We start from the raw sequence: 22,740 nt of genomic DNA, 5'->3' as shown, positions 1-22,740 counted from the left end.
AGTTTCAGTGGGGAAGAAATGTGGAAATTACTGAGATGGACATGTTATTTACTACTTGGTGACAGTGGTCGTTAGGCCGGTTAATGGGGTCATGCACTTTCTTAATGGTTTTTCATTGGACTTTACTGTTGGATTATCAGACCCTTCAAATTAGTCTGCGCTTTGAATCGTCAGCTTTTTTTTACAATTCACTACTTGTGGTTCATCAAAGCCATCACAAACAAGAATCAAAGGTTTTTTTTTTTTTTTTTTTTTTGGCATTGAAACAAGAATCAGAGTCTAAATTGGATGGAAACTTTGTACTTTGAAATGACAAAAATTCTATCTTGTGACATAGAATTTAATTGTAAAGATATTTTAAATATCAGTCATATATCGACAAAATAGTTGAAACTTCATAGAACTTTATATAAATCTTATTCATCACAACCTCGGTATCGCTCCTGATCCCCTGGTCAGTAACTGACCATGGATCATTTGGTCAGTCACCGTCCGATTGAAATCGGACGGCTGACAGAATTCAATCCAAATTTCATCACTTATCTGTCAGCCGTCCGATTTCAATCAGACGGTGACTGACCAAATTATCCCTGGTCAGCAACTGACCAGGGGAACGGGACTCGCCCTGGTATTGTAATTGCAATTCACAATCAGATTGTATGAGGTGGGTGGTGGAACCCAAATTGCACACCATTATTTCATTTGTACAAAATCGTCACAGACGTCACAGGCCTGTGACCTTTCACAAAGCCATGAGCTTCTGTGTCTGCGACGGCTGTTTTGACCTTATTTGCCTATTATGTACAAAGACCAGGAAAGCTTCTTGATCGTTGACTGGTCGATGAATTATACGAAGTCTACACTAGCAGATAATAAAACTTTTTCGTGAGCAATTTTATTGGTTTAGTTTTGTTGGCCCAAAGACGAGACTTGGTTTGCCCAAGACTAACACTGCCCGTCTCAATTGTGGGGTTGCTTTACTTTTGCCATTATATATTGCACTTTCATTAACATTTTCCTGGTTTGTTTTCTGCTTTTTGATATTGAAGCTTAGTTTTTTGATTGGCTGTCTGTGAAAGTCTCTTGCTTTTTGTACTAATGGGTTTCTGGGCTTTGTTTATCTGCAAAAAAGCTGACTTCTGCTTGAAATTGGAGAACTTTGTGGTAAAGTTTGTAGTTTCATAGCAAGGCTGGGGTTGTGGGAATTTTAAGTTATCATAGAATCTTGAGACTTCAAGTTTTTGTGAAAGGTTGATATACTCCAAGTGGTATTTTGAGTGGTGGATGTTGTGGTTATTTTCATTATTTAGCCAATCTATCTGGCTGAAGAAGACTGAGGAGGAAGTTTGTGATTATAGTTATGTTTTCTGCTACTTTTGGTGAGTCCTTCTTTCTTTTTCATTCTTTTGTTTCCTTTGCTTTACTAGTTATTATCAAGATTGCTTAACTGCTAGAAAGAAAATAAGATGACCAACCTTTTCTTGTTATTGAATTCCCAGATATGAGATAACTCCCCCTGAATGGGTACTGATGCTGCTGAAGTAGTAGGGACAGAGAGAAAGCCTAATTCCTTGAAGGTATAATATGACACAGTAGTCTCTGATTTTGCTAAGCATGGTGTTTGAGTTTGCTTCCAGTTTGTAGCTATGATATCCTCTAATCAGCTCAAACCTGATGAAATTGTGAATTGACTAGTATGTAATTGATGTATGAAATTTGAAGTTCAGATATTTACAAAGTGGCTTTATACATCTTTCTCATGGTTGAAGGCATGAAGCTATATGTACAGCTAATAGTTGTTTTTTTAGAGCAAATTATATGGTGCTCCTGAGCTTTCAATAGCTGATCTAAAACTTGTAGAGAAGACACACCAAAGCTTATACTGATTTTTCTTTGAGAAGACACAATATTATGCTATTTCTGTTTGTGTGGTGGAAAAAAAAATTGATAGGTTAAGATGTGTCAAGTTGAAAACTATTACTGGAACTAATTTTTGGATAAGGACAAACGATGAGGATATCTTGTAAGTGTTATTGAATGTCAGACTTGGGATTGTTGTGTGTCAAACTTTCAGTACGTTGATTCAAATGTCTAGCCATATGTGTTGGATTATCACAGCTCTATCATGTCTCAGGTTCACCGTTCAATGTGCATTGAACTTTGGAAGTTGGTGGGGAGAATTTCAAAGATATTTCCCGACATAGAAGCAGCAAGACCTCGTTGCTCAACGGGAATACAGGCTCTATGCATGTTGAATCGTGCAATTGAGAAAGCCAAGCAACTTGTTCAGTATTGCAGCGAGTCTAGCAAACTCTACCTGGTTTGTAACCTCAGATGATTAATTATAACAAATTAGATGGAGTGAAAGATTTTTGCTTTATGTGTCAACATGATAGTTACTAATCAAATAAATGTAAATGAAAAGATGACACAAATATGAATAAAGTTCTTGTTGGAACAGAAGCTTTGATTGCTCAATGCTGCCTCGCCATGTTAAACTAAGGATTTTTGGCCATCCTGCCTGAATAAACACAGGGGGATCTAAGATGATTAGCTGCATCTTTTTCCTTTTTCTAGGCAACGTATACTAATGTTTCTTCATGAGGTAGTCATCATGTATGATCCTTAGGATAAGCTATCTCTTTGAAATCTCTCTTTACCAGCATACTCCGATGCCTATGGATTAATTGTTTTGCTGAAATGCGATCAGGCAGGTTTTTTCTTGTCATATGCTGGGTGCATTCTGTTCAATATGATCTCTGTAGCTCCCTGTCATCCTATGGTTGATATTTCCCTCAAATCACTTGCAGGCGTTTACAGGGGATGTGATAGTCTCAAGATGTCAAAAATCAAGGAACTTGTTGGAGCAAAGTTTGTGCCAGATTCAGAGTTGGGTTCCAGTGATTTTGGTGGCAGAGGTTTGTCAAATCCCTACTCAAGAATGTAGATTCCCTTTTGATATTTCCCTTTCCCCCAAAGCCTGGACTCCCTTTGGATGGGAGGCACCGGACATAACCTTGGATGCTGTGGATTAGTATTTAAAATAATGACAGCATCACCTCCTTTTGAGTCGCTGTACTTTCTCCATGTATTTTCTTTGTTTGTTTTCGTACCAGTTGAAGTCTTTGTTATTTAGTTGAGCTGATGACGAAGTGTCACTTGCAGATCTCTAAAATAGTTGATGATCTTAAGGCTGCAACATTTAGACTGCATCCATCTGAAGAAGAGGCTGGGAAGGTCATCCGAGAATTGCTCCACCAAGATGCTTCTGCATCAAATTCAATAGAAGATTCTGAACTCAAGGCTCTTCAACTTGCAGCTTTGAGGCTCCGTATTACCACATCAAAGGAAGTCTTAATTGAGAGAAGATCTATTAAGAAGTTGCTACAAAAAGTTGGTGACAGTGACCCTCGAAAAAAGCAGATCTTGACATATTTCTTGTATCTATTAAAGAAGTATGGAAACTTAATATTGGTAAAGCAAACAGAGAGTGCCCCTGTGTGGCAACAAGGATCACTTGCTTCTGAGAATTCTGGCAACGACTTTGGATATAATCAGTGTGCTGAAGTTGAACCTCACACCGGTTATGGGGAATATGAGGCACAAAGTAACATGTTGCTTGGAGCTGTACCTCCTCAAGAATTTTTGTGTGGGATATCTTCCAGGTTGATGTATGATCCTGTTGTCATTGCTTCTGGACAAACATATGAAAGGATGTGGATACAGAAGTGGTTTGCTGAGGGAAATGATACATGCCCAAAAACTAATACCAAACTGGCCCACCTTTCATTGACTCCAAACGTTGGCATGAAGGAGTTGATATCAAGGTGGTGTACGAAGTATGGAGTCACCATCCCCAACCCAAGTATGCAACCAGAAGCACTTAGCTCATGGGAAAACTCTTCCACTTCCATTGCTAGTTTAGGCAGTTCTATGAATGATCTACGTCTACAAATGGATCTCAGCACTATGTCATTTGGATCCTTAGATACCAGTTTCAATTCTAAGACAGAAGATGGCTCAAATCTGGTGCAGATTGATGATGATTCTCTGAAATACCGATCTGCTAAAAAATGCGAGACAGATTTGGAATTTCTATCTAATATGAGTGAGCTCAAATGGGATTCCCAACGCAAGGCTGTTGAAGATGTTAAAAACCATTTGAAACGCAATCCTCAAGCTTCTTATGCTATGTCCTCTAAGAATTTTGTTGAACCTCTCATCAAATTTTTGAGGGATGCATATGATCAGGATGATGTAGAGGCTCAGAGAGATGGATTTAAATTATTATCTACCTTTGTCAGCAAAAACAGGTAATTTTCATTTTATGGCTGAGAATCACTTGCTCTTAATTGTGTAGTTGTGGAACATGCCTTGGGCAAGGGAACTGTTTGTTCCAAAATGTTACTTTGGGGAGTATTGGGTTCAGAATAGGGAACACACCTCATTCCACCTTTTCTCTGGTTGACATAATATACTTAATTTTTTGTAAATGGTTTGGGTCTTAAGCCCATAGCCGCGTGCACTTTTATGTTGTTTATACTATGGAATTGCATAAATTTTGAATCTATATTGTAGGTTTAACTTGTATGTGCCTTTTGTTAATACTCTATTGCTGATTGTGCTCTTGCTCTCACATATGGGTTGGTGTAAAAAAAAAAAAAAAAAGATTAATTTCTTTCTTGCTGCTGCAGAAACGGGATATCTTATTTAGGTGAAGACGTGTATAGTCTGTTGGTATCTTCTCTTGATTCAGAGGTAAAGGAAGAAGGTCTTGACATAATGGAAATTCTGTCTGTCCACCAGGACTGCAGAGGTAACATCTCATCATCTGGTGCACTTACATCCATTCTAAAACTTCTAGACTCTCAGAGCAGAAGTATACAAGGAAAAGCCCTTAAAATTTTGCACAATTTGTCCTTCGATAGAGATATTTGTTCAGAGATGGTATCTTTGGAGTGCATCCCAAAATTGGTTCCTTTCTTTGAAGACAGTGCTCTTACTGAAAACTGTATCGCTGTATTGAAAAATCTGAGCGATTATGAAGGGGCCAGGATTTCTATTGCTGAAACTGATGGATGCATTGCTTATGTTGTTGATGTCCTAGACACTGGCAGTAAAGAGCATCAAGAGCATGCTGTTGATATCCTTCTTTCTTTATGCTCTCAGCGCATTGACTATTGTAACTTGGTCATGCATGAGGGTGTAATTCCTGCTCTTGTCCTCTCATCTACCAATGGGACAGAGAGAACAAGGATAAACGCAATGGAAGTTCTACGTCTCTTGAGAGATATTGATTATGTCGATGAGCAAGAATCTGCTGAACCTGAGCCTGAGGCAGCTAGAGATGAGCTACCTAGAGACAATGGAAATCACTCGAACGGGAAGAAAGCTTCTAAGGCATCAAGATTTTTCGGAAAGAAGTTATCAATATTCTCAAAACCGAGTTCTCTTTCACCGAAAAAGAAGAAATGAAGCCTGTGCTTTCAGCTTGTGTCTCTTGCAATGCTGATCAACACAGAAACTGCTTTGAAAGAGTCAATGCTTCGAACTGAGGAAAGGGTATCATCATTGACATAGGTTAAGTGTATATGGTTGGGGGTTGATGGGTTTTTGTGCTGATACTGATTCAACATAGTTTTTATCAGGTTTCTAGATATTTTAGCCGAGGTTGTGAGCTTTTAGTCTTCATTCATAATGTAACTTCTTCCTTTTTCAGCTATATACTCATCATTAAATGTATAGTGTTATGTAGGTTGATGTGCTCCTGAAAATTTATGTATTGCCTGGTTTTGTAAAATTCTTCATGTATAGATTATCTTTGTATTAGGAGTCGAAATATACCGTCCTGCTGATATCTTTGTATTAGGAGTCAGAAATATACCGTCCTGCTGAACTCCTAATCCCTTGGTTCTCTGTCATGAAGTTCAAGAGAACTTGAACTCTGTCTTTTTGTACTCAGATACATGGTTGACCGACTCGCCTGGTCATCCTTCTGAACCATATCTCATGCTCACCTCACACTGATTGAGACAATTGAAATTGAACTCATTGACAGATGAGTTGACTAGTGGAAGAACAGTTCTCCACTCCACTTATCCAAAGAACCATTCTTCATACAACCTTATCACAATTTGGATTATATTTTTGTCTCTGTAAACATTAATTTTTCCTCACACATCTCAAACTGTTATGCAGAACGTCCTGATTCCCATCCCTGTAACTTGCCTACAACATTCCACTTTACCCATATGAATTGCTCAGAGGCTCTATCAGTGGGATCAAAAATGATTCATGTATATACTGACTAAAGAGTACCATAACATCAGCAGCTGGGGTAGCTCAGTTGGTTAGAGCGTGTGGCTGTTAACCACAAGGTCGGAGGTTCGAGCCCTCCTCCTAGCGAATTAATTTTTTTTATTTAAATTTCTTTAGTTATTTAAAAAAAAAATTTTTATCACTTTGGGAGACTGTAGGAATTCTCAGTCATCAACTCTATAACTCTTCACTTTCCCAGAATTGATTATAAAGAGTTTTGCTTTGCCTGCTATAAATCTAGGGTTTAAGGTTCCAATTAGCTACTTGATCAAATCAGGGTTTTTTTCTTTTTGGGTTTAGAGAATCGAAAATGGCGACAGAATCATCGGAGGGAGAAGAGGAAGGGAAGCTGACGGTAGGGAACCAAGTGCTAATGGTGGAAGACGACCTCCGAGAAATGGGCAAGAACGCCGCCTGGAGCGTCAGCTCTTGGAAGTCTGGCAACGGCGTGTCGTATCTCCTCGACGACAATCTCGACACTTACTGGCAGTCAGTCTCTGCTAATTCCCTCCTATCTGTCATCATCCATTCCAACCCACAATTCAAATTCCAAAAGAATTTGATTCTAATTTCTTCTTCTTTCTTGGTCTGCAGATCGGACGGCGCTCAACCTCACTCGGTCAACATTCAGTTCCAGAAGAAAGTCAAGCTCCAAGTAAGTGTCAAAGTTCAATGCTGCTTTAGCATTTTGAAAATTTTGATAATTCGATTCTGATTGATGGCTTTTTGTGTTGTTGGATTATGAAAATTCAAGCTTGTTGTTCTCTACGTGGATTTCAAGCTTGATGAGAGCTATACGCCATCGAAGATATCGATTCGTGCTGGGGATGGCTTCCACAACTTGAAGGTATTATGTTTGTATCTTCTCAATGGTACCTTATATAATGTTATATGATCTTATGCTAAATACCCAATTTGGTTTACTTTGACAATGGTGTTTCAAATGATTGTAGGACATAAAAACCGTTGAGCTCGATAAGCCGAGGGGTTGGGTTCATATATCTCTGTCTGGAAATGATGCAAGGTGAGCAGTGAAAGCATTGTTTGTTTACTAGCAGTACAACTACTACACCTGCATATTCTTGGGTTGTAATTTGATTAGACTACATAGTTGTGACACTGCATATGTGCAGGAAGGTTGTGTTGCAAGAGCTTACATGAATAGTTTGTGGGATGTTATCAGTAATTTGAAAAATTGTCTTGATATTTCATTTTATGATATTGTAAGTATTGATGAAACAAGGCAAACAAGCGAATGTCGTTCATAGACATAATAGTGAAATATCCTCAACTGTGAGTATGTTTGAGGAATGACGTGCTTTAGGAAACGATTAGTAGTAGTGTGGGGGTGCTGTTTAGTTTCTTATATTGAATGTCAAGTTTTTCATGCTGATTTGTTTGACAGGGAAACTTTTGTCAACACATTTATGCTGCAAATCTCTGTGTTATCAAATCACCTTAATGGGAGGGACACGCATGTGCGCCAGATCAAACTATATGGCCCTAGACCGTGCGTCCGCTTATCTTTTCCTTGCCGTTTGATTATTGATGATGAAGAATTTTGTCTGATCTTTTTGAATTTTTGCACTGCAGGAACCCTATTCCACATCAGCCATTTCAGTTTACTTCAAGGAAGTTCATTACCTATGCTTCTATCAGATGAGAAATGTGGCCCGGCATAGTAAGAGATGGAAAGATTGGACCTTGAGTTGCAACTTAGAGTCCTATTCCAGCCTAAACACTCTGAAATATTTTTGCATCATGATGTTATTTGGTATATTAATTGAATGATTTCAAGTATCATCTGAGCTCTTTAAACAAGCTTTGAGTTTTTTATCTTTTGGTGGGCATCTTTGATCTTCAAGCTCTATCTTGAACTTGGAGCAATCATTTGATTCTAAACCTCAGCAAAAGCAAGAATCCATGCCATTTCTATAACGAAGTCTGTGTCACCTATAGTCCCAAGCATTGCAAATCATCATTTCAAGTACGAATCTGCACCTTTTAACTGTTAAAGGGAATAGTTGTCAGAATTCCGTCATCAATTTCATTCAACAAGGACCACAACGCAAAATTGACGCCAAAATATGAGTACGATTTAGAACGAATAGAAGAAGATGGTGATGCTGGGAACCAAATGGATAAGAGAAAATTATAGTTTAGTTTGGCTAACTGCAAGTTGAGTTGTTCAATAAAGAATCACCATGACATCGATCGATGACAGTCATTCAACTTCTTAATTCAATTTCAGTTGTAATAATGAGACAAAATGTTAAGAGATCAGTCAATTGACTGCATATCTACAATTTCCGGCAGCATGATCAAAGCATGAAGAACTTTTACGTAGAACATAGTGACCATACATGTGGTTCAAAATTAATAATGAGATTCAGCAAATGATGATCATGTTCTACAATCAAGTTTCATTCACAAGCTGGTTTGGTGTCGAAGGTGCTTAAGCAGATTGCAAATGCTTGGAAACAGGACAGCGGGTAGCGGTAATCCATGGTGAAGATGTCTTTTCCAATCTTTCCAAACTGCAGGATTACCCTATCTTGCTGTTCGGCTGAAACATTGTGGGATGGATCAACAGCTGCGGCAAGCTGGAAATTTTTGACGGAAGCCACAGTAACACGCCCTCTGAAGTTAAGGCACCAGCATTGTAGCTGCTCATGCCACCTAGGAGACTTGTTTTTCAAAATCAGCGGTTCTGCACCTGGGTTGGATAGTGGTGACTGCAAAAAGGGTGTAGAGGGTGTAGAGTTGAAATCTGTGACTAGCTCCTTGTCTTTTAAACTAGGTGAGGGAGAAAATTGTTCATCATAGACTTGTGGGAACAATGTTGGTGTTGGGGCGGTGCCTCCCTCCTGAATAGAAGAGACAGGAATAGAGTGCATAGCACACTGCATTCTTCTTGGGCCTCTTGTGCGGAGAATATTGAGCTCATAAGAGACAGTCCCAACATTGTAGTTACACGCTGGAACTCTTGGAGATACCTGCTTAGAATTAAACCTTCGAGATGATCGACTGTTTGGCTGGTCTACTGCATCACATATCGGCTGGCTATCATATATGGTAAACTTGGTACCCAAGAAGTTGGACCTGGCAAAAGTTTGTGGTATAAGTTTTCACCATAAATAAGGAATGGATGAGAAAAGTATTTGCAAGTGTAGTAGAGATACTTGCCTCAGTTTACCAACATATGTACTGCTAGCTCGAGAGAAATCATCTGCGACCAAAGATATAACAAACTCTGTGCTTGTTGCCCGTCTGATCCTTTTGGCTGCTAACAGTAATTTATCTCGCGCGCCCTCAGCTGTCATTTAACAAGATAAGTGAGCACCACATTGCTACCGGAAAATTTACTTTCATCAATGATTCAGGTCATTCTATTATGTGGATGATATTTTGAGACACAGAGAATGATGGAGCAAAATAACCCCTAGATGAGGTCATCCTATGAACTATGACTAATACCATGATTGTACAATATATTAAATTGTTGGGAAATAACTATCTGTAGAAATGCTATATTCAGTTCCTACGATTGGCAATGGCATACAACACAACTGACTCAGTTCTTGCACCAATAAACCAACAAAGGGTTATAATATGTCTATTAAGAACTAGACTTACCAGGCACCAGACCAAAGTACAGATAAAATGTGGAAGTCGCTCTATTCCTTTTGATGAAGCACTGCATTGGAGACTCACGAGGCCCGGGCTACAAAAAAGCACACCAAAATAATGCTATTTCAGATGAGGCAGGCAGTACAACAACAAAACACTATCTTTAGACAATGAAGTACAAGGTGATACCTGCTTCAATGAGATAGGAAATGTGAGCGTTCCGCATTCTTCAGGAGTTTTGACAATCTCCCTCGTGATATCCCTCCATGACTTGCAAACTGACGCACAAAAGACAACGGCAGACCGAGCAGGCCACGATGTTTCACTCTCTTCAACCCTCTCTATTATGTCCGAAAGCAACTCCGGAGGTAAATTCGCCCACTGACCCTGTTGAATCAAAGGAGTTGGAGGGGTTGAAGCCAGATCAGGAGCAATATGCGACATGGTTCGACTGTGCCAAAGCCTCCTTTCACCCACTCTCCTCGACATGCTCCCAATTCCATCTCTCATCTCTCTCAGCTCGCGAACAATGTGTTTGAACGACATCCTAACAAACCAATCATACAAAATCAATAATCCTCTTCCACATCCAAAATCAAATCAATACCGTAATATGACTGTAAACCCAATATCATCTAAAGAAACCAGGTTCAATTTCAAAATGTGAAATGCTCAAAGGGCCATACTTTTAAGTACTAACATGGGTGCGCATTTCAGAAATCTCAAGATAAACAACAAATTCCTCCTAAAACTCCAAAAATCGACGTCTTTTTCAATGCATATTAAATTTCCTCTCATCCATTTCCACAAACTCTTGGACCACCAAAAACAATATCCACCAAAGGCTGAAAATTAAAAATCATTTTCAAAAATAAAAAATTCAAACAAAACTTTGTTTCGTTGCTTCCATCATTTTCGATCAAAGTCACAACCTTTCGGCGATCCGAAAATTAAATTAAAATAATGCAGAATTTCAAAAAAAAAAATAAAAAAATTCAATCTCTAGAAACAAAGAACCAACCCGCTGAACCAGCAGAGCTTTCAATCCAGAAACGGGCGGGCGGGGGAGAAGCTCCTAGAACGTTTCTGGATCGCAAATCGGAGAACCACGGCCAAACTGGATGACGACGACGACGACCATGCGTTCTCCGACTTGGTCTATTCCGAGGCCATAGGAGATCACATCCTCATGGGTTGCGACACCACCGCCTCCGCCACGTCAGCACCGGAACCGGCCAAAACCAGAGCTTGGATCAGAGCGACGAGGAGAAGAACTAGAAGAGGAGCGAGTTTCTCTTTTTTTTTTTTTGGCTCGCTCGAAAAACGGATCTCCAGGCGCTCTTTTGTAATTTTTTGCTTTCCATTTTAATAGTCCCCGTTAAACTCGAAATGAAATTTTTGGTGAGCTGTAATTTTGTGATTTTTTTTTTTTTTTTAATGGGTGGAATCGGCTGTCTCGTTGCACATTTAGATGGACCAATAGAAGTATGACACGTGGCCATCAAATTCCCGCTTTATTTATTATTTCTTTGGCCTGAAATTCCCACTTTATGATCGATTTGATATGATTATCCGGAATTCGAATTCTCAAGAAAAAAAAAAAAAAAAAAAAGTAATTCCTGTTTAATTTAATTCAGGGGTTTGATAGAGCGGAAATTTAGTTAAGCCTGTAAGTTGGGTGAACGTGAGCTGGATACCTAAAGAGGTTCAGCATTCAATCATCCACTTGTGAAAAACACCTCTTGGAGAGAGCTTTGTCCAAATCAAGCACCGACTCGGAGTGGTAGCACACTTTGCCACTATTTTTTTTACACAAAAAATTAAAGAAGAAGAAGAAATCGAAACTATTAATGTGAGATCTATTATTCCACTTTTTCGCTTTATGTGATCTAATTGTGAAATGAGCAATATATCCATTGAACCCTATCTAATACAATCTTAACTTCCCTCTATTTATTAAGCAAGTTTATACATTTTTTGAAGTAATAGGTCAGCCCTTTCATTAGATTCAGCAAGCAGTACAAAAACGAAACACCCCTATGGGGTCGACAGAAAGCAATCGTTCCTTAGAACCTCATGAACCCTATTCTAGAAGAATAAAATCCCAGAAATCCCGAGTACACCCACCTTTTAGGAAGTCCACGCACCATTATTCTAACAAAAACCAAGAAACCTCGAAGCAGGCATAAAAGGGAAACAACTAAGGCACTGGTTTTTGCGACCCAAACAAAATTTAAATAGTACTATGGGCCCTAGAGCCCCATTCCAGCCAAAAAGGGTCCACAGCCCAACCTGTCCGACCGTCACATGCCAGCCCACAGCCACCTCCACCCCTTTGAAACCCAAACTCGGGTAGCCCAAGGCAAGGAGCCCAACAAACAATTGCAGCCCAGAACAGGAAGACCCAATCTCCAGCCCGACTTGGAGAAACCCTAGCAACACCAGCAACCTCACAAACGCCAAAGTAGCCGCCACTGCCGCCAGAATCTCTTCCGTCGTCGATCCCTAGTCCAGTCACCACTTCGCCACCCTCTATGTCCCAGAGGACACCGCCATCACCACACAAGGTCAGCCCCATGCACCCCAGATTCGCCAAAACCCGTTCCAAATCCCCTGGAACGATCCCCGGCGGTAGAAGCAGGGTAATACCCAACCCCGTCGGACCCGACACTTCCGCCTTCAGTGGCCGTGAAACACCCTCGTCACCCCAAGATGAATCCAACCACTTGAAACCGCCATGGATAATCGACAACAGATCCAGCCTACCTGGATCCGACCCTTCCCAGCAATCATCATCTCCAACTCTTTCCGTCCCACCGAACCCCGGATTCTCATGCACCAACGAACCCACCACACTTGAACGTCCGCCGTCGCTTAGGAGCAGCAGAGCATTGAAAAGCTTGGGAACCACAAGTGCCCCCAAGAGAATGAGGAGGCCAAAGCCTGATGAACTCCCCATAGAATTTGTCGTCGACGGCCGTCCACGATAACCCTAGCAGAGCGAAAGTGCTAGGTCGAGAAAAATTTTTTAGTTACAATTATAGACCTAAGCAAGTTTATACATTGAGCTGACTTATTATTAAGCTCGCCTATATTTGAGAAACATAATACAACAACCTAACTAGTTTTTCTTAAATATTCTATTCTTAAGTGAAGATTTCAATGTTTCGATGAACAAACTATTATACTAATTAATTAGTACTCCATTTAATTATCTTGCTTTTTTAAAGCACAGTTTTATTTCTCTCACCAAGTAGCCATCGACACTTAGGTGGAAATCTTAATCATAATGAGTACAAACAGGAAACTTCTATAGGTGTGCATGCATCCATCCATGTTGGCTTGTCAATGTTCGATATTATCCAATTGTCTGCTTCATAAATAGGCGTATAGCTAGCCTAAACCTCATCGGCTCATCTTGACGAAGTGGTGTTAGCTCACTACCTAAGATTGAGGTCATGGATACGAGTCACTATGGGAGTAGGAGTGAAATCATTTGATCCTCTTTAAATCATATAAATTTAAAAATAAAAAAATTTAAAAAAAACCTAGACCTCATTTCTTTAGGCAGATCGAGGCCTACATATAGAGAAAGCATAAGTTACCACTTACCAGCATGAGAACAAAAATTGTTACTTTCATTTGATTTGAAAAGCTTGTGATCCATAATGAGCCATGAGGTAAGCAAACTCTCTCATGGGACTGAACTTGGATGTTGGAAGGCAAACAATAATGGTAGATTGGTAGGTAAGGTTTAGCTCAATATGCTTGGAAATATCCCACAAGTTGAATCAATCCGTTCTAGAAATCTCTAATTAAAGTTGAATATTACAAGATTTCTCTCATTTCGAATATCTAAAAGAAACTATAAACATATGTAAGTGGTAACATATATATTTTTCGCAGAACATATTTTGTTGCTGATTTTTCGCCTTATTGACATAAAACCCTTGTATTGACTAGTAACTGTGATTCCTTTGTTGTTGCCTTGCACTTCTTCTATTTTCAACTTTGATTACCTCTTGGCTTGGAATCTGGTGCAACAGAAATTCGTGACTGTTCTCATTAAAAAACAAAAACAAAAAAAACTCTGAATTTAGGGTTTTCTTATATACATTGACGTAAACTAACTCATATTAAACTATCTGGATCAGAATGTCAACTAACTGGATTAAACTATCAACAAAAGCTAGTGCACGTTTGGTTGTCCAAAGAAACAATATCAAAAGATGAGATATTCTTGGCAAGTTACAACTGTTGCATGCGATAGCTGGAGGGTTGATAAAGTGGAGCCCTAGTGTGTACGACGCCCACTAAATATAATGCAAGCATGTTATTTGTCTCATCAATTATTATTAGGGTTCGACTGAGGAGGAGACATACTGTATATCAGATTATCAGAGCTGCTGGTATAATAATCAGTTAGTTGGATTTCGATGGCGACGTACGGTTATTTTGTTCCAGCTGCTTGCCAGCCATTATCGACGTGCTCCTCTCTATCTCGATCTATCGCTGTACTGTTTATGAACCTAGCTTTTACAAATCATCGATCAGTGTTTTTCGTTTTTGTTCCACAAACTTCTCACAGGTCATGATTCATGAATCTGTTTCCGTCTTCCAGAAGATCTGGGGAAGTACGTACATGTTTATGTAGAGTTATCAACATCTGATGTTAGACATAGTGACGATTACTAAAGACTAGTACAGGTTATTGTCCGTGAATATGACATAATCTATAATGTATATCAAGCAAACACGTTTATTATAACACTTGTATATAGATTTTGTAGCCGGAATGAGATCAATTCACAAGACTTTGTTTTTGTATACTGTGTAGTAAGGAACATGAATTTTGATGGCATATCACTAATATCAGAGACAAATTAAACTAGTGACAAAATGATTTTGTCCCCAATACTATTGCATGACGAAAGTGCACGAATTGGCAACAAAACAGCTTGGGGTTTTCCCTTGCAGTGATTAATCAACATCCATAAAACTTAACACGTTGGAAAATAAGTTTAATAACATATGTCAACCTAATATTCTCAGAGAGCTTATACTATGATTAATTTAAGGGATCAATATCAATGTCACTGGGAATCAAACTCAACTCTAAAGGAATCTCTTGTTCCAACTAAAATGAGAATAAATTTATTAAATTACGTATATATACAGAGGCCCGATCACAGGCGGACGCCCGCAACTGATGCAAAAGTGCGGACGCCGCTCACGGAGGCTCGGGGCGGCGACGATGGCGGCTCTGGTTCTGTCCTCGGAGAGTAGGGACACCCCAGACGTGATCGCCATCAAGTTGAGGGCCAACGTGATCGAAGTCGGAGGTCTGCGCCGGAAGTTCAACAAAAACTCCGAGCAAACCAATTTCGACTTCAAACTCGTCACTGAGGAGCCCACATGCAAACCAATTTCGACTTCGATCACGTCTGGAGTGTCCCAGGTCTCCGAGGACAGAACCAGAGCCACCATCGTCGCCACCCCGAGCCTCCTTGAGCGGCATCCACACTTTTGGATCAGTTGCTGACGTCCGCTTCTGATCTTCTCTCTCTCTCTCTCTCTCTCTCTCTCTCTCTATATATATATATATATATATATATATATATATATATATATATATATATATATATATATATATATATATTTGTGTATAGTATTGTGAAATTTTGATGGCATACAATATTATGCCATTGTAGCTTATAAATGTCTAAAGGTTTTGTTACCCCATGCACCACAATAGTCTACTTGAGGTAGGTATTGGCTTGAAACTTGTTTTAGAATAATTTGCTATCAAAAAAATCATTGAACTTTAAAAATTTAAATCGTCATAGAACATGCGAGTGCTTTAACAATATAGAATGAGCTAATATTGTTCCTTGCGCATCACCCATAGTAACAGTTACTTTTTTAGTTTTTTTTTGGGTTAGATAATACTGATTACTAGATTGCAAAAGCTTAATTGATTGTGAAACCCCAAAAGTTTTGATGGTATACCATTGGAACACATTCTAGTTCCACATTCTATAGTACTATATATAGCAGCGTTTTATTACTTAATGAGTTATGCAGGAGTGCAGGACTTCAAGTTGTTACTTGCTATACTTGCTATTTATCGACCAACCTTCAATTCATTGTAGAAAAGCCCTACATATGCAGAATTCAAGAGCTTTGATATATGAAAACATAAAGGTGGCAAATCAGAGAGACATGGAAGAACAGTAGGTAAGCTAACAAGGCTAACAATAAGGGTGTACGTATATATATATGTATGTATTACCATAACGCTTTGGCTAGAAGCAAGAGGAAATCTCTTTTGCAAGTAGCTTAATGAAACCAGTCCCCAAATAAGCAAAAACGAAAACAACCCTAAATGCCAGGAGGAAATCTTGCAAGTAAGTCTTTCTGCATCAGAAAATATAATTGATTCGATCACCTTCTACCTTCGATATAAACATATACAAAAATAGTCAATAACGTAACAAGGCTTTTAGAGAATGACATCTGACCCAGAGAAACATACCAGTAGTAAAGCATTTCCATTGCATAGTTGGCACTTAATTTGAAACCAAAGCTTAGTTTCCATTATGTATATCATCTTGAATATATTCCTTTACCTTAAAGCCAAAGCTTATCATATATGTGCTTTTCAAATATATCCTTTATGGATCTTAAAATCTGGGGTTTCTGAAAACCTATCCTTGGGTTTATAGCAATCCCAGCCTTTAAGTCAGTCAAAGCAATGCGAGTCCCTATCAGTATTTTGCTTCCAAGGACCCTTCACAATTCTCACCTAATGAGCCACAGCCCCCTGTAACAAACTGATAGAAGAGTTCATTTAAATATTGACATCTTTGGCTCTAATAAGCATCATCACATAAACACATTACAGTTGAAGTTGTTCATAGCTAGCCAGAGAAAATGGCTAGCAATAGCAGCTGGCATCAGATTTTGTGCGGGTTGGCCTTAGTTTTTTTTGGGTTGTTTCTTGGTTCATTCACTTCTCCAGCAGAAGCTGCCATAAAGAAATACCAATTTGATGTAAGTAATTGGTTATCAATATCAGTTAGATGCAATCATAGCTCAGAAATAAGAGAAAAATAGAAGTGCGGTTCTCAGTTTGATGACATAAACCCTTTGTGTTTTGACAGATACAAGTGAAGAATGTGAGTAGATTGTGCCATGCAAAACCCATTGTTACTGTAAACGGGAGGTTTCCGGGGCCAACTATCTATGTCAGGGAAGGAGATAGCGTTCTTGTCAATGTTACAAACCATGCTCAATATAACATGTCAATTCACTGGTAAGGAATAAACATTCGTTTAATTGGTAGACAGTCTAACATGTTATATTTCCAACGGTGAAAAATTAAGATCTTCTGTCTCATTGCTATTGTACAGGCATGGATTGAAACAGTACCGAAATGGTTGGGCGGATGGACCGGCATATGTGACACAGTGTCCTATCCAGACTGGGAATAGCTACACCTATGCCTTCAATGTAACAGGCCAAAGAGGAACTTTGTGGTGGCATGCACATATTCTTTGGCTAAGGGCCACTGTCTATGGCGCAATTGTCATCATGCCTAAACAAGGCACCCCATTTCCTTTCCCACAGCCATATAGGGAAGCCGAAATTGTACTAGGAGAATGGTGGAATGTGGATGTCGAAGAAGTTGTCAAGCAAGGAAACAACATGGGCTTACCGCCAAATTCCTCAGATGCTCACACCATCAATGGCAAGCCAGGGCCATTGTTTCCATGCTCCGAGAAACGTAAGCAAGCCTTTTAGTCTCTGGCTCTTTTGCAATGATTTTGTGCCGAAAGACTAAAATAATAAGCGCAATATCAGATTATCAACAAAGAAAACATTTGACCATTTTTTGGTTAACCTATCGTGCAAAATTCTAAGTTGACCATATTGTTCTATTTTCTTTGCTTGTTCAGATACATATGTATTAGAGGTTGAGCAAGGGAAGACATACCTCCTGAGAATCATCAACGCAGCCCTCAACGACGTACTTTTCTTTGGCATTGCTGGTCACAGCTTGACAGTAGTGGAGGTTGATGCAGTTTACACAAAACCATTCACTACTCAAGCCATACTAATTGCACCAGGCCAGACCACAAACGTTCTGGTCCAAGCCAATCAAGTCCCAAACAGGTACTTCATGGCTGCCAGGCCTTTCATGGATGTTCCAATTCCAATAGACAACAAGACCGCCGCGGCCATACTCCAATACAGAAAAGTCCCCAACTCTGTTCTACCAATCCTTCCCCAACTTCCTTCCTCTAATGACACCACCTTTGCTTTAGGCTACGAGAAGAAGCTCAAAAGTTTAAACACTCCACAATTCCCAGCAAATGTTCCACTCAAAGTTGACAGACACCTGTTCTACACTATTGGTTTCGGAAAAGAATCTTGCCCAAGTTGCCTTAACGGAACACGATTTGTTGCTTCCTTGAACAATATCTCTTTCGAGATGCCCCAGGTTGCGCTTTTGCAAGCTCATTACTTCAACATCAAAGGGGTGTTTAAGACCGACTTTCCTGATAAGCCACCAGCTCCTTTCAACTATACTGGTGCACCACTCACAGCCAATCTTGGGACTTCAAGTGCCACCCGACTGAGCAAGATTGCATTCAACTCTACAGTTGAGTTGGTTTTGCAGGACACCAATCTTCTAACAGTGGAGTCACATCCATTCCATCTTCATGGATACAACTTCTTTGTTGTTGGAACCGGCATTGGGAATTTTGATCCTGCCAAGGACCCAGCTAAGTACAACTTGGTTGATCCTGTTGAGAGAAATACCGTTGCGGTTCCCACCGGTGGTTGGACCGCCATCCGTTTCAGAGCTGATAATCCAGGTACGCTAATACCAAACTACTGCATTTACTGATACTTCATTCTCTAAGCAATGCCACATTATTTGTCATATTCAGTACATAAGCTTTTCCTTGTTTGGATGTCTAGGCGTTTGGTTCATGCACTGTCATTTGGAGCTTCATACCGGATGGGGATTGAAAACGGCATTTGTTGTGGAAGATGGACCAGGCGCGTCTCAATCTGTTCTGCCTCCGCCTAAGGACCTTCCACAATGCTGATGACTCATGAAAATCAATCTGTTTTAATTTGGAGTAACGCGTACTTCCACCTCTTGCAAAAGTTGCAGAAGGTTATAAGGTTTCTCAGAGTATGCAAACAATTACTACAGCAAAAGCAGAAGTTTATTCGTGTGAGATTAAAATGTAACAAATACACCAAGCCTACTGTGTAATAATCTTCTTCTTCCATCTACATTTCTTTTGTACCTAGTGAAAGTTCTTCAACATCCTACTGAATTGTCACTTTGACTCCATAATATAAAATTATAGAAACAAAATACCATCTCAATCTAAAACTAAAAAAACCACAAGATCAGACAAAGTTAACATACATTCACAATCCACCATGACAAAGGAAAAGAAGATATATGTCAATCTCTACATTAGTCCATTTAGTGGAAACCATCCCTCTTCAATCCTTGCAATTCATTCATTTAATTTGCAATAGAGCAGCACCAATATTTTTGTTTCTTTCTCTTGGCTGGAGTATTCATATTCTGATGGATGAATGATACTAAAGGCAATATATAGAAGCATGAAAGCCATTGAAGAGAAACTGAAGCCAAACCACAGAAAAGATGCAATTACATTCATTGTGTCATGTTCATTCGGCAATTAAGAGAAGATTATGATCAAACCCTGACACAGCTTGTAAAACATCACAACCCTCTACAGAGTCCAGCAAAATTGGTTCAGGTTCATCACAGGAGCTTCCTAACCCAAGCCTTCCATTCTTACCACTACCCCAAACCCACACTTCTCTCTTTGATGTTAGAGCAATGGAATGCACACGACCTCCTGCTACTGATACAGGAGTTTCCCCTTCCAAGCCTTCAACTCCTAATGGAATATTTTCTGGCCCATCCCTACCGAGCTGAGAGGTCTGATTCCAACCCCATGTAATGACACCTGCGGCTCCTCCTATAACATCTGATGATGGAACCTGGCAAATTGCCAAAGAATGGCCAAGCCCGGCTGCTATAGACATTGGACGGAAGCTTATATCAACAGGAAACAATCCTACATCCTGTTTTTCTCTTCCCAACTGACCATATACATTGCTCCCACAGCTCAGTAGCGTCCCATCACCTGAAACAACTCTGCAATTAGAACAAACATGCAGAAGCAAATATCTATATCTACAGAAGCATATACATGTAAACAACTGACCCACCACAAAGAATTAATGAATGATCAAGACCACATGCAATGTCTACAACTTCAATACACTGTAGTTCCCTCACTAAACTGGGTTCCCAAACTATTGGCATGTTATTCTCCTTGGCCATTCCTCCTAAAACCAGCTTCTCAGCAGCTTCCAAAGATGAACTCGACAGTTCTTGATTATTGGAAGTAGATTCCAGTTGAGATGTCTCCAAAGATTCTTTAATGCTTCCTAACCTACCATCAGCAAAATAACCCCAACCAAATAACTTTCCATCCTCAGTCAATGCAAGAGCATGCCCCCAACCAAGTGCAACCTGCCACAGAACATTTGTGCTCCAAAAACTTCCATCTTATGAAGTAAACAACATTCAAGAATCCTAGAGAACCTAGACAAAGTTCATGCATTTTATTTCCAGTTCTGACCAATTGGGAGTCACTTGTTGCATCATAATGCATTATTCGGTATTCCTACCTTAAGCATAAGAGCGCACCTTAGTTATTTTTTCTCCAGCAAGTGCTTCAACTCGGGAAGGAACCACAGCCTCCATGACTTGCTCTCCCAGACCAAGCTGGCCACGCTTTGACTTTCCCCAAACCCAGAAAGAACCATCATCTCCAATGGCCGCAGAAATGACACCGGATGCAAATGCAGAACAAACATTTACTTGATCCAATCCCGTTACTCTCCTTGGTTCATTCCACGAATCTCTGCCAATAATAATAAATGCTTAATATGCAGCAACTTACCATTTCTCAATTCATATAAATGGCTGAGAGAAAGTGAGATAACAAATGAAAAAATTCCATCAAAATGGGGGGGCGTTTCATATCAATCCAAAAAAAAGAAAAAAGTGCATGCTCTTGGCCACATTAACAAACTACATTGCTGAATTTTACTCTTAAACAAGAAATATTGCTTAAAACCATCCACTAGACTAGTAACATTACTGCTGTTAACTATTAAATTACCAGAACTATTAACAGTTTCACTGAATTCTCAAACTGAAATCAATTTCTTAAAAATCACAAAACTGCTCCAACACAATGCACAAGTAAAAAAAAAAAAAAAATACGGAAATGGTTAAAAGGGTCCATCTGTGCTGCCTCTTAGACCTCAAAGAAGCTGTAAAGTCGAAATCTTTACCTCGGAGAAGGACCTCCACGGCCGAGCTGGGCCTCGAGGTCTCGGCCCCAAGCCCAGAGCTGGCCTTCGGAAGTGACGGCCAGGGAGTGGTAATGCCCGGCGGTGACGCTGGTGATGTCAGGAGGTAGAGAAGGGACCCGGGTGGGCTCGTAGGCGTCCACACCAAGGCCCATTAAGGAAGTGGGCAAGCCCAGAGCGCCATGGTTGCCGTCCCCGAAGCTCATGACGGCTGCTGTGGTGGTCATGCATCTCTGAAACCTTTGGACAACCGCGTTTACTAGACGCTGGTTCTTCACCAGCGATCCCGGTCCTGGCATCGATTACAATAATTAAATTTTTTAAGCTCGGAAAAAATTGTGTATTTATTTCATTTTAGAAATTCTGTTGCCGAGTTGGGCTCTCAGTTGACACCTTGATCAACAACGCTGGGCCTTCGAACAATAAGAATAAGAAGGTCGGGTTATTATTATAGCATGTTGGGCTGGGTCCGACCCGTCAAACAGTATTGCAAACAATTTTCTAGTAGGTGATGTTGCGTTAGGGTCCCAATCACAAAAAATCATCATTTCAACATTTTCAAGAGTAACAAACTCAAAAAAGACTTCCAAATTTGCATCAACTGTTCACTTGTTTGTTTCATACAATTGAATGATTAGGACATATAACTTTATTAGTTTAAACTGTTAAACCCAATAATCAATTAATCATGAATGAATTTCACATTTTATTTAATATTACACAACAATAATACATAACAAATAGCAGTTTGTGAATGAATTCATGATCTCTCAATTGCAATATGAAAAATCTATACCGGTAGACCAAACAGAACTAACTCACTATTGCTAATCTTTGTTTTAGACTTAAAAATATAACTCGTGGAAGCAATAACAGTGAAAAAAATTAAACATGTGCTGAGCAGGAAAAACAAAATTACATTGGAAACCCCAACTAGTAGTGGACTGTTCTGACTTCAGTGATTGATCCACGGTTAGCAATCGGGTGGTCGGAGATATCTCTGACTGTCAGCGGCAACGGAGGGTGGCGCGTTTGTCTCAACTGCTGTCGAAGGGCGCGTGAGCTACGCACGAATCCACAAGCAATGTCTTTGTAATAAGCCAGATTAATATTTCTGAGTAGGCCGAGACAGTGGCATGCATACAAGAAGTAGGTCTCGTACGACACTCGGTCCCAAGGCTTGGGAAGCAAAAGAGACACAAGCGAAGCCACGGAGAGCGAAGCCGTACACTTGATGGCCATAGAAAGTTTGCAGCGTGATTTGGGAAGAAGTTTTGGGCGGCTCCAATGGCAAAGCAACAGAAGGCAAGAAAGCTGAGAATGGCAACCATGAACTTGATGGGG

At 39.8% G+C, this 22,740-nt stretch overlaps 5 protein-coding genes and 1 non-coding gene across 6 annotated transcripts; 4 read left to right on the top strand and 2 right to left on the bottom strand.

Annotated features, from left to right (window-relative positions):
* Positions 1–759: 759 nt before the first annotated feature.
* Positions 760–5,849, top strand: LOC133717991 (U-box domain-containing protein 5). The gene is made up of 6 exons (XM_062144762.1): positions 760–1,379; positions 1,500–1,577; positions 2,135–2,320; positions 2,811–2,918; positions 3,166–4,313; positions 4,695–5,849. Exons 2-6 carry the CDS (start codon positions 1,521–1,523, stop codon positions 5,473–5,475), a joined length of 2,280 nt encoding a protein of 759 aa, XP_062000746.1. The 5' UTR covers positions 760–1,379; positions 1,500–1,520; the 3' UTR covers positions 5,476–5,849.
* A 482-nt stretch (positions 5,850–6,331) lies between these two features.
* Positions 6,332–6,405, top strand: TRNAN-GUU (transfer RNA asparagine (anticodon GUU)). The gene has a single exon. It is a non-coding gene; the product is annotated as a tRNA-Asn (tRNA).
* A 55-nt stretch (positions 6,406–6,460) lies between these two features.
* On the top strand, positions 6,461–8,139 carry LOC133717982 (anaphase-promoting complex subunit 10). Its single transcript, XM_062144752.1, has 6 exons — positions 6,461–6,807; positions 6,913–6,973; positions 7,073–7,165; positions 7,272–7,342; positions 7,724–7,828; positions 7,912–8,139. The coding sequence occupies exons 1-6, from the start codon at positions 6,629–6,631 to the stop codon at positions 7,979–7,981; spliced, it is 579 nt and encodes a 192-aa protein (XP_062000736.1). The 5' UTR covers positions 6,461–6,628; the 3' UTR covers positions 7,982–8,139.
* A 497-nt stretch (positions 8,140–8,636) lies between these two features.
* On the bottom strand, positions 8,637–11,301 carry LOC133717971 (tubby-like F-box protein 5). The gene is made up of 5 exons (XM_062144741.1): positions 10,970–11,301; positions 10,138–10,495; positions 9,955–10,042; positions 9,505–9,634; positions 8,637–9,420 (listed from the first exon to the last, which is right to left on the bottom strand). The coding sequence occupies exons 2-5, from the start codon at positions 10,492–10,494 to the stop codon at positions 8,742–8,744; spliced, it is 1,254 nt and encodes a 417-aa protein (XP_062000725.1). The 5' UTR covers position 10,495; positions 10,970–11,301; the 3' UTR covers positions 8,637–8,741.
* Positions 11,302–16,665: 5,364 nt separating this feature from the next.
* Positions 16,666–19,460, top strand: LOC133717950 (laccase-11-like). The gene is made up of 5 exons (XM_062144728.1): positions 16,666–17,001; positions 17,112–17,263; positions 17,361–17,734; positions 17,907–18,830; positions 18,937–19,460. Exons 1-5 carry the CDS (start codon positions 16,882–16,884, stop codon positions 19,065–19,067), a joined length of 1,701 nt encoding a protein of 566 aa, XP_062000712.1. The 5' UTR covers positions 16,666–16,881; the 3' UTR covers positions 19,068–19,460.
* Positions 19,461–19,637: 177 nt separating this feature from the next.
* Positions 19,638–21,729, bottom strand: LOC133717961 (ultraviolet-B receptor UVR8). Its single transcript, XM_062144735.1, has 4 exons — positions 21,379–21,729; positions 20,726–20,942; positions 20,242–20,548; positions 19,638–20,156 (listed from the first exon to the last, which is right to left on the bottom strand). The coding sequence occupies exons 1-4, from the start codon at positions 21,693–21,695 to the stop codon at positions 19,672–19,674; spliced, it is 1,326 nt and encodes a 441-aa protein (XP_062000719.1). The 5' UTR covers positions 21,696–21,729; the 3' UTR covers positions 19,638–19,671.
* Positions 21,730–22,740: the final 1,011 nt, after the last annotated feature.

Source organism: Rosa rugosa, chromosome 1 (genome assembly GCF_958449725.1).
Source record: "Rosa rugosa chromosome 1, drRosRugo1.1, whole genome shotgun sequence".
Classification (NCBI taxonomy): domain Eukaryota; kingdom Viridiplantae; phylum Streptophyta; class Magnoliopsida; order Rosales; family Rosaceae; genus Rosa; species Rosa rugosa.
This window is presented reverse-complemented; position numbering and strand designations above follow the sequence as displayed.

Bases quoted from the DNA above. Each gene is read 5' to 3' on its own strand.
- LOC133717991 (XM_062144762.1), top strand. From the start codon at position 1,521: ATGGGTACTGATGCTGCTGAAGTAGTAGGGACAGAGAGAAAGCCTAAT. The intron at 2,321-2,810 runs GTTTGTAACCTC...AATCACTTGCAG, and splicing joins AGTCTAGCAAACTCTACCTG to GCGTTTACAGGGGATGTGAT. The intron at 4,314-4,694 runs GTAATTTTCATT...TTGCTGCTGCAG, and splicing joins ACCTTTGTCAGCAAAAACAG to AAACGGGATATCTTATTTAG.
- LOC133717982 (XM_062144752.1), top strand. From the start codon at position 6,629: ATGGCGACAGAATCATCGGAGGGAGAAGAGGAAGGGAAGCTGACGGTA. The intron at 6,808-6,912 runs GTCAGTCTCTGC...CTTGGTCTGCAG, and splicing joins AATCTCGACACTTACTGGCA to ATCGGACGGCGCTCAACCTC. The intron at 7,166-7,271 runs GTATTATGTTTG...AAATGATTGTAG, and splicing joins ATGGCTTCCACAACTTGAAG to GACATAAAAACCGTTGAGCT.
- LOC133717971 (XM_062144741.1), bottom strand. From the start codon at position 10,494: ATGTCGTTCAAACACATTGTTCGCGAGCTGAGAGAGATGAGAGATGGA. The intron at 10,043-10,137 runs GTATCACCTTGT...GCTTTTTTGTAG, and splicing joins TTCCTATCTCATTGAAGCAG to CCCGGGCCTCGTGAGTCTCC. The intron at 9,635-9,954 runs GTAAGTCTAGTT...GTTAAATGACAG, and splicing joins GTACTTTGGTCTGGTGCCTG to CTGAGGGCGCGCGAGATAAA.
- LOC133717950 (XM_062144728.1), top strand. From the start codon at position 16,882: ATGGCTAGCAATAGCAGCTGGCATCAGATTTTGTGCGGGTTGGCCTTA. The intron at 17,002-17,111 runs GTAAGTAATTGG...GTGTTTTGACAG, and splicing joins TAAAGAAATACCAATTTGAT to ATACAAGTGAAGAATGTGAG. The intron at 18,831-18,936 runs GTACGCTAATAC...TTGGATGTCTAG, and splicing joins TTTCAGAGCTGATAATCCAG to GCGTTTGGTTCATGCACTGT.
- LOC133717961 (XM_062144735.1), bottom strand. From the start codon at position 21,695: ATGCCAGGACCGGGATCGCTGGTGAAGAACCAGCGTCTAGTAAACGCG. The intron at 20,943-21,378 runs GTAAAGATTTCG...TATTATTGGCAG, and splicing joins CGTGGAGGTCCTTCTCCGAG to AGATTCGTGGAATGAACCAA. The intron at 20,157-20,241 runs GTGGGTCAGTTG...GAGTTGTTTCAG, and splicing joins TCATTCATTAATTCTTTGTG to GTGATGGGACGCTACTGAGC.